This window comes from Takifugu rubripes, chromosome 4, assembly GCF_901000725.2.
Source record: "Takifugu rubripes chromosome 4, fTakRub1.2, whole genome shotgun sequence".
Taxonomy (NCBI): domain Eukaryota; kingdom Metazoa; phylum Chordata; class Actinopteri; order Tetraodontiformes; family Tetraodontidae; genus Takifugu; species Takifugu rubripes.
The window spans coordinates 7,052,511-7,065,284 of record NC_042288.1 but is presented as its reverse complement, the minus strand read 5'-3'; the positions used below and the strand labels follow the sequence as shown (position 1 = coordinate 7,065,284).

The window sequence follows — 12,774 nt, the reverse complement described above, 5'->3', positions numbered from 1 at the left end:
CACACATCTTATATGAAGCTCACTAACTATTTTAACCTGAGGTAGCTCAGTTGTAGTAGAAAGAGCTTCTGTGTCCTTGTGCTGGGAGTCTTATCAGAGCGATGGCTATCAGCGCATGCTTAGTATTATTAGCCATGTCTAATTAAAGGGGCTGGAATCCTGGTAATGGAGGCCAGGTCCAGAAAGAGGGTGTTTGATCTTCAGAGGCCTTAAAATAATCCCTGACAGTATCAATCATTCACCACAGGTGATGGTGCGATCGCGAGGAATGCACAAAGGCGAGAAGTAAAAGGAGAGGGAGTTAAAGAGGCAGATGAAGTGAAAAATAGATGAAGAGGGAGAATAAGAAGATAAGGAGAAGGGGAGCGAATGAGATGAGACGGAGTAAATCCCCATTACTAGCCAGCTAATGATGTTAACATAATTCTCAGCCATTGTTCAATCTCAGGCCTTAGAGACGGAGAGACGTTAGATTAGACTGTGGCACATCAGTTAATGGAGAATTCATTTTAGACTTGGCCACAAATAGTACACACACACACACACATGCACACACACAAACGCACACTGAAAAAAAAACAACTCTTCGGCCCACATGGAACCTGTAGAGGTTATCAAATCACGTGACCCCATTGAAATCCATGGGGGATCAATTCTTACAGCTGAGATAAAGCCAAGTTGTGTGTGTGCGGTGTGTGTGTGTGTGTATGAGAGAGAGAGTCTTTCACACAGAGAGTCATATGAACAGTTGCTTGGTCACTTAAGGCTGACTGTGCTTTCACTCTGTTTGTTGTTTTTATTGGTAGGGCGATACCAACATACCCCGAAGGTGTGTGTGTCTGTGTGTGTGTGGGTATTTGTGCATGACCAACACACACTGTGTAAATCGTGGGAGGTTAATCTTGGTTTGTGGAAGATGTGTGTAAAAGAGGGAACCGGGGGTGGTTAATCTAAGGGGTATTAGCTGCTAAACCCTGCATGCTGGGATCCTGCTGCCCCCTCACATTTTGTGCTCTACAACTTTGTGTGTGTATGTGTGTACAGTATGTGTGTGTCCAGAAGCATATGTCGGCATGTTTTTGAGTAAACCCCCCCAAAAAAATGAATAAATAATTTGCAGTGACAAAATGAAAAAGAAGCGCTAAAAGGAGAGACAATTGCAGAGGTAAAGAGAGGTTACTTGAGGGGAACTGCCATTTCACAGGCGCATTGTTGCGCTGGTTCGGAAGACCTGTCATTGGGTGTCTCCATGGCAACCCTTGCTGATGTTACCTCCTGACCCACTGATTTGGTGAAGTCAATTTCCCTAGATGTGAGTCGGCTTGTCTGGTCACACACACACACACACACACACGCACACACACACACACACACACACACACACACACACACACACACACACGCACACACACACACACATGCACACATATACACACACATAAAAATCACGTCTGCAGCTATGTCACCATACATCAGCACTGGCTTTAGGCTGAACAGCAGGTTATCCATATTTGTTGTCCCAACAGAGAAAAATCTAAAAATAGCTGCAGCCACATATGATAATCATAAATATATGCTTTTCCTGCACTCCCATTAGGTCTATCTGAGGGTTTCTGACCCTCCCCTTCTCTCTCTCTTACACACACTCACTCATGCGCCATTGAAGTGTTAACACACATGTCGGTGTGTATTATTGATGAAGGAGCACACAGCAGAGCCCAGCAGATTAAATAAAAATGCTAAAGGCCGGCAAGGGGTGCAGATCACTCATGAATTATTGGCAGAAATACGCAGCACTGGGGAATCTCAATTTGAACGGAGAATTTGCACGTGTCTGAATGCGGGATAATAACCTGCAAGTTCTCTGCAGAATACAGACAATATGCATACGTGACAATGGATGAGTGGATGAATGCATCTGGAGTGTTCGTACATCCGTGCGGTGATGGGCCGTTACACAGGATAAACCACGTTCCCAATGTTTACTTTTTTGAAATTTACACAGAGGTAATGAGGTGGAACAAATTAGGACCTACATGGTAAACACCCAACAGAAATAGGTGCACTATTTTAAATGAAAGGGCATGAATGTTCCCTTTACTTTGTCGTAAAGCATAGCAATGTCAGCAAATTATCTTTGATGACCCTGAATAACTGAAAGGAGATAAGCCTGGAGGAGTTTCTCCAAGATCGTAATGTGAACAGTTGTTTGGCTATCAGGAATCCTGCTGTACAGCAAACATCCTGAAGAAGAAGTGCTTTTTAAGGTAACGTCTTTCATGATAAACTACATTCCAGCCACATTGAATAAACTCAGAATTTTATGTCCTGGAAGTATCTGAGGTGCAGAAAAACATGGTTTGGTCCAGATTTAGCCGAAGCTCCTCTGAATCTGGAAGAGTTACGTATAAAACCTTCCTCTGGCGGCAGCCAGTAGCTCTTTGCTAAGTTCTCCTAACGTTTCTCTGATGTGAAAATCGATGGCAAGGTCATCAGGTTTCCCTTGTTGGCCGCCCCTCCCCTTCCTGCCTGCAATTTAATAATGCCCCTTTAAAGGCAGTGTTTAAGCCTCGCCGAGCGATTGTTTTGTCAATAAGACCTCCTTTTACGAACATCTTAAAAGCATAGACAGGGAGAGAGACGGGAGGAAGGAGAGGGCGAGTAGTTAAGAGGGCAGAATGGACTGATGCTGAGGCTACTTAGGAAGCAGCGGCGTGGCACGCACGTACCGGCCGATTATCAGGTTTCAGAGGGATGAGCAGAGGGGAAGAAGGAGAGTCAAAGAGGTGAGGAAGGAGACTTGGGGAGGATGAGGGGATGTTCTGCAAGAGATCCAATAAACTGGCCAATTTGCATGTTCAGTTTTGGGATAATATGGTTATTTTGGGCATCTGTGCATCATAAAAAGCCCCTGTAATTGAGTAATAACTGATTATTTGTAGCTGCGCACCATTTATTACAAATAGAGTCTAAAAAGGTTACATTTCCCCACAGATCTGATCCTTTCCTCAACTTTTTGTATCCTTTTAAAAGGGTGATCAGTAGCTGCTTTCACACTAAGTGGCTTCCTGTGTCTGTTGTGGGACTTGAAAAACGGAAAAACAAATGTTTTAAAGGTCATAAACGATCCAAAGGCCTAAGTGGTGTCTTTGATTTCAGCCAAACACACAAATGTAATGTGATTGTGTGTTTAAGTTTTCCTGCGTCACCAAGACTCATTAGCCACGTTGCAATTTGACAAATGCAAACAGTTACATCAGGGTTCGACAATCAAAGCAGACAAAGCAAGAGAATGAGGGAGACCTTAGCTCTAATGCCATAAAAGTTCAAAATTAGGCCTTAAAGCATGTGTGGGAGAGAAACAGGTCGAGTGAGATGTGTTGCATGATTCTCTGTGTTGACAGGCTAGAGAGAGATGCTAGAACTTGTTTGCAGAAGGCCGCTGAGGTGTGTGTGTGTGTGTCTGTGTGTGTGTGTGTTTTGGAATTAGCCGGCCCAGTTTCAGTTCATGCCCTAAAGCCTGTTTGAAACAGTGCAGCTCTGTCATGTTGCTTAGGCTCGAGACTCCTTGACATTACAAGAAATACCACACCCGCACACACACACACACACACACACACACACACATACACACATGCACACATACATACACACCCACGAACACACTTATACAGACACACTCACTCACGCACACACACGCGCACACACACTGACACAGACACACACGCACACCCACACCCACACACAGGTGCATGTTTCTGTGCACATACGTGTCCACATAAGCCAAACACCTCTCTCCTTCCGCCTCTTCTTCCTCTCACACGTCCTGTTTCTTTGACATCACATCCGGCTGCCTGAGGCATTTCTCTTCTTTTCCATCTTTCTACTTTTATTCACCCTTTTTTCCCTTCATTCATCCTGCTTTCGCAGAGGGAGACCAACAGAGTCTGCACTCATATACACATGCACTCAGATCTTGCTTTAATGGGGAGTTTTTGGTGCAAATATTAGGTACCGATAAGGGAAAAAAGGACCTTTGATTTGAGAGAACAACACAAAAAGGTGGAGGTTTCATTCAAAACAAACACCTTCTTATTTTGTTATTTTGTCTATAACAGAAAACGGATTTTCCTCACTTTCAACTGTGTATTAAAGCCTTTGTGACTTTCTGGTCAGTGAAAAGATCCCAGTGGCTTCTGCCACTGTGAGCCAGCAGGGGAAGTGACACGGGCAGAGACAGGATATGACATGGGGGATTTAGGTCAACCACAGCCCAGTCAGCAGTACGGATATTGTGTGACATGCGTGGTGCCGTGTGTGTGCAGGAATGCTTTTTTTGTGGCTAAGTTTGTTTATTTGTTTGTGAATATTGCAGTTGGGAGCAGATCTACACACATTTGATCCAAGCCCAGAAGGCTAAAGGACAGAGTCCAATGTTTATATGGGCAGATCCAGGCTTGCAGCCATACCCAACTGTCTGGCACTGCTGCAGAAACGGCCAACACTGTCCAAGAGTGTCTGAGAAGCAGAACAAGAGCAAGAAGGCAGCGGAACACTCGTGTCTTATTATTAGTAGTAGTAGTATGACCAGCATTAGTAATATTATTCATGGTTGCTTGTTTTTACTCTTTTCCCTCCTGCCTTTTGGCCATTTTGCTCCTTCAGACTAAGTACATGAGTTCATGTTTTCAAATGGCCTAAATTTCATGTGGAGCTGACAGGCGAGAGGCACCTGGTCATCATGGAAACGTGTGTTTGTGTGTGGCCGCGTGGTTACTCATCCTGTCTTTCCACTCTGTAAAACCAGCTTTAGTGGCAGTTTCATGGCTCTGTTAATGGACGCTGGACTCGTGAAGCCATGCGGTGTGTGTGTGTGTGTGTTTGTGTGTCGTGTGCTCACACACTTTTGTAGTGTAATGGGCATTAAGTGAGCCCATTCACACTGCTTTTCCTGTGCCTCCATGGATTGTCTGAGTCCAGCTGAGGAACTATCAGAACAAGCCTCTGCATTGCTGGACTTAAACCACAGGCTGTGTGTCTAATAACAGCCTCACCGCAGCACACAGGTGGTCATGTGACTTCTGTGTGACCTCATGGCAAACTAGCCTTTGCGTCACATGTGCTCTTTTTGTGCGGGTTTCATTTTTTTGTGTTTGTGCATGTGCAAGCTTGAATGCGCGTTTATGTCTGCCGCCCGCTCCCAAGGCCCCCGCTAACCCCCGTGGTAATAAGTGAGGCACCACACCTTCTCTGTAGACCTAATTCACACCATCTTTCGCTGTAGAATAAGCTGGGGGAGAGGAGAGGATCATGGGACTTAACTGTGAGTTTTGTAGATCCACAACTTGAAGCTATTTGCGGCCATTTGGTTGATCTGGCCAGATTTAGGAAAAACACTCAGTATGAGGCTGGACAAGTGAGCGCATGCATCAGAATGAGTTCCTGAGTGCATTTATTAACTCTTTGTATACGTCAGGCTGTTTCTGCGCTTTGAATGGTTTTCCCTACATAGTTCGACATTTTTCCCCCCCTGCAAATCGAGCCTTCGAACAGCTGCGTCGGATCAGTTTGGACTAATCTAAAGCATCTAATCCAAGCATCTGACCCGAGAATAGCACCGAGGAAGAGAGAACGGAATGGAGGAACATGTGAAGGGGGGAAAAAAGGAGGTGATTTATGAGTTAAATTTACTGAAGAGAACAAGGGGAGAAGGTCGTAACTGTGTTCCCTCACACACCCATGCGCACATATACGCTCAGAGAACACGCCGCTACCAACGCTCAGATGCACGGCCGCCTCTGCTGCGCTCGCACGTAGGTTCCGTAAAAAAATGAACCACTTATTTGCCGAGCATCAGTGTTTCACGGATTACGTTGTGTCAGATATTATGCGGTTTACATGGATTTGAAGTGCAACTTTGAGGTTTTGTTGCTTTTTCTGCTGTTAAAAAAAAAGAATAAACCTCAAAGTTTAAACATACATATATGGCCTAAACGTGACGCTGTGTGTGTATCTGTGTGTGTGTATTCACCAGGAGTAGGAAGGATATGGTCCAGGCGTTAATTGTGGTTAAGCAGCAGACAGCCCACGCTGGCCACGCAGTGACAACCTGATGATAAGTTACGTGATTCTATCAGTGGTCGCTTTCTGTCGAGGCTTTTAAATCACACTGATTGGCAACCCGGAAGACCGTGTGGTTATACAGTTATTTTAGGAGGCTCTCAGATTTAAATATCCATGGAAAGCCACCTGCACCACGTGCACTAAAGCCCACCGCTCTCTGCGTACAGTATGCATACAGTCTGTGCATAGACCTGCACATCCTCTCAGGTTACTAATATAATAATACAAGTAAGTGGAGCAGATATGTGTGTCCGCTGTATGTGCACGTGTGTGTGTTTCACTCTGTCTCGTGTTACTGCTGTAATATTGGTGAAGGCTCAGGAGATGTGCCTGTGTGTGAGAATGTGCGCCGCAGAAATTGAGAACTCCACATGAATGTAAATCAATGAGCTCGCAGGGTAACCTTTTGTATATCCAATCTGCATCTTTCCACTGCTCATTATTAAATTATCCCCTAATTGGTCACGCAACAAAGGCAGCTGATGAAAAAGACAATTTCTTGCTTTTAATTGGGCATTTCACGTGTGCTTTGCGTACACCTGTGTGCGGCTGCCTCCTGCGTGCGTGTGTGTGTGTGCGTGTAATGAGAATAGGACATTAGCAAGGGCTTGGCAGACGCCGTCGCAATCAGTTCCACTCTTTCGAGAGAGAGAGAGCAGGGTGGGAGGATTAATCCAGACATTAGCAATCTCAGAAGGAGGAATAGATCGGAGAGAGAAAAACAAAAGAATGAAACTCGCACAGTCGCATCATGTGACTTCCAAGCGCCTTCAGTTGTGGTAGAACATATGGCTGACGTTTCTGATGGGCCGTACCACGAGTGCGTGCATATGCACAACATGTGTGCCCGCGGTGGGACTCCTGCTCTCACCCCTGGTGGTGTTCACACCATACGCGCCTCTCAGAACGACGCATTTTTATTTCACGACTTTTTCCCTTCCTGACGCTCGCCTTGCTGTTTTTATGCCCGACTTTAGTGTGTCATGGCAAAATAGCCCAGCTATTGTTGCAGTGAGCAGACCTGAATAGTGTGGCTCATTGTGTTGTGATGGGAGGCCGGGGAATGGACAGACCATAAACACGGGCCCTATAGCACCCAGGGGTCGCGCAAAGGTGAAGCCTTGTACCCCTGAATGGGGTGCACCGCTTTTTCCCCTCTCTGTCTTTACATCACTCGTTCTTATATCCTCTTTCTGGACGCCAGTCTTTCTGTCAACTTATTAACAGTCACAGCAAGAGTTTCTGGTTTGCAGACCAGAGCCCCTTGCCCCCCCCCTAACCACTCATACTCCCACATTCTCCCACTCTCCATTGCTCTGTTCCCCTGGCTGCTATTATGAGAGACATTTTATCCTTTGTTCCAGCCCCCGTGGTGCATCTGGCCTCAGATATGGGGACAGCGGGGACAGGAAGCCAGTGAGAGTTTTTGCAATGAGGAGGGGGGAAGGTTGGCGGGTTAGTCCCTAGGAGCCGAATCGCCTGTTTCCACCATAAGATAAGAAGGGGGCAAGAAGGAGAAGGAAAGAGATACTGAGAGTCACAGTGGTACACGCTGTTAGTGGGATTATTACCTCACTGATACAGTGGTAGGTGAGAATTTTCCATCAGGCCTAGATTCAGTCTTTGTCTTTTCCTAAAACAGAACCTTTACCAGACATGACTTCCTCTCTTCACTCTTCTCTCCCACTTTTCAACAGACCTGCTATCAGCTAGCTAGCAGGTCTCAAGTCTGCACCGTAGTGACCAGAAAGAGGAGCCACCGACAGGTTTTAGCTGTCACTCTTCAGGTTTCACCTGTTATAGAGCAACATACCAGTGCACTGATCCACAACGCTCTCGCACGTAGCTGTGATGACGGAAATAACGTGCAAAACTAGACCGGAGTGTTTTTATTTTATAGTTTTCTGCATGATTGATATTGTTTGGGATTTCTGAAGGCTCAGCTCACGCCATTTTGGAGCTGCAGCAGGAACCAATGCCGCCCTTTCTCAACAGCGCAGTTCTGTTGCTGCCGTGTTACATCAGCGCTTCTCTAATGGCGGCAGAAGGAGTCTCGTTTTGCAAAAGGGAAAATTAAAGGAGCAAAGGGGCAAGGAGAAGAAAAAGACGAAACGGAGAAGGTGAAGAGAAGGAGAGGTCAACAGTTAGTCATCGCTGGCCTCCAGCTGACCTTGTCCTTCTATAAAGGGCTCTGAGAAGAGGAGATGATAGGCGAGTTAAAGGAATGCTCAGGCCTTGCCTCCCCACCACCCCCACCATGCCCCCCCCCCCCCCCACCACCACCACCCCTCATGCCTCCTCTCATATCTACCCTAGCAAAACAGGGTATGGGAGGAAGGGAGTGGGTGTCGGTGATAAAACTCCAGACGTTCTCTCATTTGATTGTGTGCAGCCATGTCAGTGCATTTTTGCATTCGTGCATTCCTCCCTAACTCTTCTGGTGTTTCTCTCTCCGTCCCATCTTTAAATTGAATCACAAACGGAACACGTTTTAATTTCTTGAGCTGATAATGATATAGTCTGAGCAACTCAGAGGCTGACAGGGCCGCCGTATTTGTTCTCCTCAGATCATTTCACCTGAGAGAAAGAACAAAAGTGGAACCGCCATGAAAGAGAGGAAATATTAAAGGGTTAAAAAGCAAGAGGGTTCTGTTCAGTAATCAGAGGTCAAGCAGATGCCCAAGCTGGGCTCCTTTTGTTTTCTGTTCCTCCTCCCCTCTTCTTTTCTTCAGCCTCAGAAGCTGCACAACTATTGTTTCCTTTAAGTTGGGGTAATGCTCATCCTTTCAAAGATGAAATAGAAGTCTCTGCTGCGGCAACAGCAGGAACACATAAATCAAGTCAGAAGCCCCAAGAGTCCCTGCTCCTTGGGGTCATTACAGGTCAAAGGGTCATTTCGTCAGGGGTTAGTGTGAGCAAGGCCAGAGCACTCCTGCAAGGGTGTGTGCAGTGGCCTGAATGCATGTGAGCAGAGGAGGAGGTTCAGACTCGGCAGCTTGTTGTTCAAATCCGGTACATTGAAATTTAACTAACGATGCGTCTCTGTGCACAATTAATGGCCTGACCGGTGTGTTTTTTTATCGGCGGTTGCAGGGTAAATGTGGTGTTCAAGGCTATAAGCACTAAATCACACTCCCAATGTAAACACACACACTTCATAGAGCTCCTGCGGATATTGAAGCGCACGGTCACCTGCCATAACAGCGCAGCGCCCAAAACAATGGCTCTCGTCGGTGGCAGGGCGACACGTCTCTGTCAGCAACACTTCCCACTCCGAGCCAAGTGTGTTAAACAGTCAGCAGTCTCCTCGAGAGGTGGAATGTCTCCAACAATGCGAGATGGCTTGACGTGTTTGAAACAGGCAGAGAGAGGGGGAAAAATCCCGCTTAAGCCTCCCCCCACAAAGACCCCACTGTTCAGCCTGATGTGGCTGTATAAGCCCAGGCGGCGCAAGTTTGCACAAGCCGGAGACTTTTTACGTTTTGACAGACAACCGATTGGTTGTTAATTCTGTTGAGATGTAACGTCGGCCGTGGCTGTAGGGCCCTTCGGAGAAAAATCATTTCCTGTTTGCAGTTTTGGTTTCTTTTGCTGAGAAATAGAGGGTGCTTCGGCAATACGCTTGTTTTTGTTTGGTGCGCCAGTATTTTCTCGGTATTTTCTGAGTCAGCAACTTTGCGAGCTCTTGGTGTTGTTTGGAGGATCGCGCTGATATTTTCTTTCCTGTGTCTCCTTTTGTGTTCTGCAGGTTCATCAATGCCAGAAGGAGAATAGTCCAGCCGATGATCGATCAGTCGAACCGCGCAGGCAAGTCTCTCGTAATTACTGCGTTTAAGATGTGCGGACATGAGCTGCTCCATGCACTCAGAGCTCCATCAGATAAACAAAGGATTTCCCAAAATACCCAGAAACCTCATCGCTCATTTACATGCACCGCAACAACCGCAGCTCGACTAAGCTGTTCAATTATTCTATTGTCTGTGTCCCAATATACACGAAGGGGAGCGTGATCGATCCATTATTGAAATCATGTCACCTTCACTACGATAGGTGGCGTTTCACGCTGCTCCAGCTTGTTTCCGGTTGACCTACAACGTCACAGCCCACAACAATAGTCAATAGCCAGCTAGCACGTTAGCAGCTGAAGCATGTCTCTATCCAAAAACTTCGGCTCAAACTCCCCTGTTCATATTTGTACATGGTGTTTGCTGTCCGGGTCACGACAGAGGTGTAACACATGCTAAGGAGATCTAGTCCGACAGGTCTGCAGACGTGCAGGAGGAGATCAACTTTGCCTTTATCTGGGTGTGCTAGGAGTGAATTGATTTCAGTTAGGCTATTATGTTGTGCACACTTTTAAAGTCCAGTGTGAGTTGGACTAATGAAATAATTCATATTTTAGGTGTCATGTACAGGTCACAACAAACATATCAACAAATATTGCAATATTAGCAACCGCTATGAATTAAATTGACATTCTATGACCAAAAAAGCAAATCTCACCCTCTACCTCCCCTAAAACACACACTCAATTCTTCATCCCCGTCCCAAACCAAAACATAAGAAGAACTATTATCGGTTCTTTTTTGGGATTGACCGCTGTTTGGCTTTTAGGCTCCAGACCTGTTTTACCCACCCCCTCTAAAGCAACCCCCATGCCTATTTGTGGCAGTTACAGGGAGTGAGGGGAGTGAGCGAGCAGTCCTCCGGGTGCATAGCTCAGCTTGGACTGCCGTAAACTTTATTACCTGTAATAGGGGTCAGAGGTCAGGGTGGCATTAGGGGCGCAGTAAAGTTCAAAGGCATTCAGTGGGGGCTGAGTTCTTGCTTTTGCTTGACTGACCCCCAAACAGCCTGAATCGGAGGTAAGTGGATTTCTATGAGAGCAGAACAATGGAGGCCAGCAAAAAACCAGGAACCCTATCAGGTTTCACTTATTGTCGCTGCTCAGTTATAGGCTGTATTTATTAGATGAAGCATTTAGGTAGGAGCAGCTTCTGAGGCCACTCAACACGACGACTTATCATTGACACGGAGGAAACGTGATCACGGCTTCGCTCCGGAGCTTTTTTTCTTCTGCTAGACTTTGTGCGGGACAGTATAGGAGCCATACTTAAATCCACAACTTATTTATCGTTAACATTCTAAAGGCACATCTGATTCAGTGTTTTGACGGTTGTCAGCAGGGATGTTTGATATCGGCTTTTTTTTTTAGCAACATCCTGATATTTTCAAACTTAAATCGGGAATTCCGATATCAACCAATTGCCTTTAAATGCCAATATCGGCCCAAAGTATCTCTAGTTATAATTCAATAAAAACAATAACAATAAAACCCAACTTTCAGGAAAGCTTATTTCTTGATTAGCATCATTAAAAAACGTATCACCATTCCTCTTAAGGAGTCCGTGTGTGTCGTCTGTGTTGAACTCTCCGCCTGAGAGTAGTTAGACCTTCTCAACTAAAGCCGGGTGCACGGAGACGCCACAGAAGTACAATGGAAGGCAACGATGGCTCCCTGTGCGTGCGCCGGCCAACAGATGAGCCCTCTCCGGCCACTGAGCCTTAATTAAAAGCACTAATTGACCACTCCGTCCCCTCCCTCTATCCCTCCCTCCCTCTGTCTCCTCCTCAATCCACAGTAAGTCAAGGAGCTCCCTACAATCCAGATGGCCAGCCGATGGGGGGCTTCGTCATGGACGGCCAGCAGCACATGGGAATCAGACCACCTGGTAAGGCTCTCCCTGCGTGTCCTCTTTTCCTCCATCACTTGTTTTTTTCTTCGCGCCGTCTTTTCTTCCCTTTTGTTCGAGCCTCGTCTCACTCTTCTCCCTCATCTTCTCAGTGTGTCTGAGGGTGCTGCTGTGTTTGCAGCAGTACTGATGGTGTCATGCTGCTTTAATTAAGCTTAACCTGGACGGTGAGGGAACTTAAACATGGCACATAGATAAAACCTGCATAAACAGACACAGACAGACACACAAACGCACACATAGCTACCCCTCCTCCTTCCACACAGCAGAACAGGTGTGGTCAGTCACATTACACAACCATCTCCTCCCTCGCTCCCTCTGCCTTCCTCTCAGTCCCTCTCTCTCACGCCATCAGGCCTAATCCCAGAGTTTGTCCTTAAGCTTCTCTCCTTCTCCTTTATCCCCTGTTTTCTGGGATTCTCTCAAGTCCCTAACCCTATCTCACCCTCTGCTCAAAGTCAGCAGGTTTGGATGAACTTCCAGGCTACTTAAGTCCCTCTCCTCCAGAGTTGAGCCAATTCCCTCCATCAGAAATATAAAGTTTCTTTGGAAAAAAAAAACAAACAGGAAAAATGACTTTTCAGCTTTTTTTTTTTTTTTCTCTTGTGAAATCGTGTAACGATGCTAAGATGTTAACTCGATCTCGCTGTTTCCAAGGACCCATGGGTGGAATGGGCATGAACATGGGGATGGAGGGTCAGTGGCACTACATGTAGCCCCGCCGCAGCCTGACCAATCGCAACACAACCAGGGATGTAAGTATGCAAACACTCCCCTCCGCCCCATGTTTGTGCCGTGTCTGATTTCACGGAGGACTTTTGTCTTCGAGTTAATATATAGAGGAATTATTCATCTGCCCACATCTCTCGAGTTTTTGTCAGACTTTCCTTCATTTCTC

General features: G+C 46.3%; 1 protein-coding gene across 1 annotated transcript in view; it reads left to right on the top strand.

Moving 5' to 3' along the window:
- LOC101073206 (homeobox protein Meis1) overlaps nucleotides 1-12,774 on the top strand; it is a 61,898-nt gene that overhangs the window by 43,031 nt on the left and 6,093 nt on the right. Inside the window, exons 10-12 of the mRNA XM_011603091.2 lie at nucleotides 9,872-9,930; nucleotides 11,766-11,855; nucleotides 12,534-12,631. Coding sequence (XP_011601393.1) covers nucleotides 9,872-9,930; nucleotides 11,766-11,855; nucleotides 12,534-12,592 — 208 coding nt within the window. The 3' untranslated portion in view covers nucleotides 12,593-12,631. The remainder of the gene's footprint in view (nucleotides 1-9,871; nucleotides 9,931-11,765; nucleotides 11,856-12,533; nucleotides 12,632-12,774) is intronic.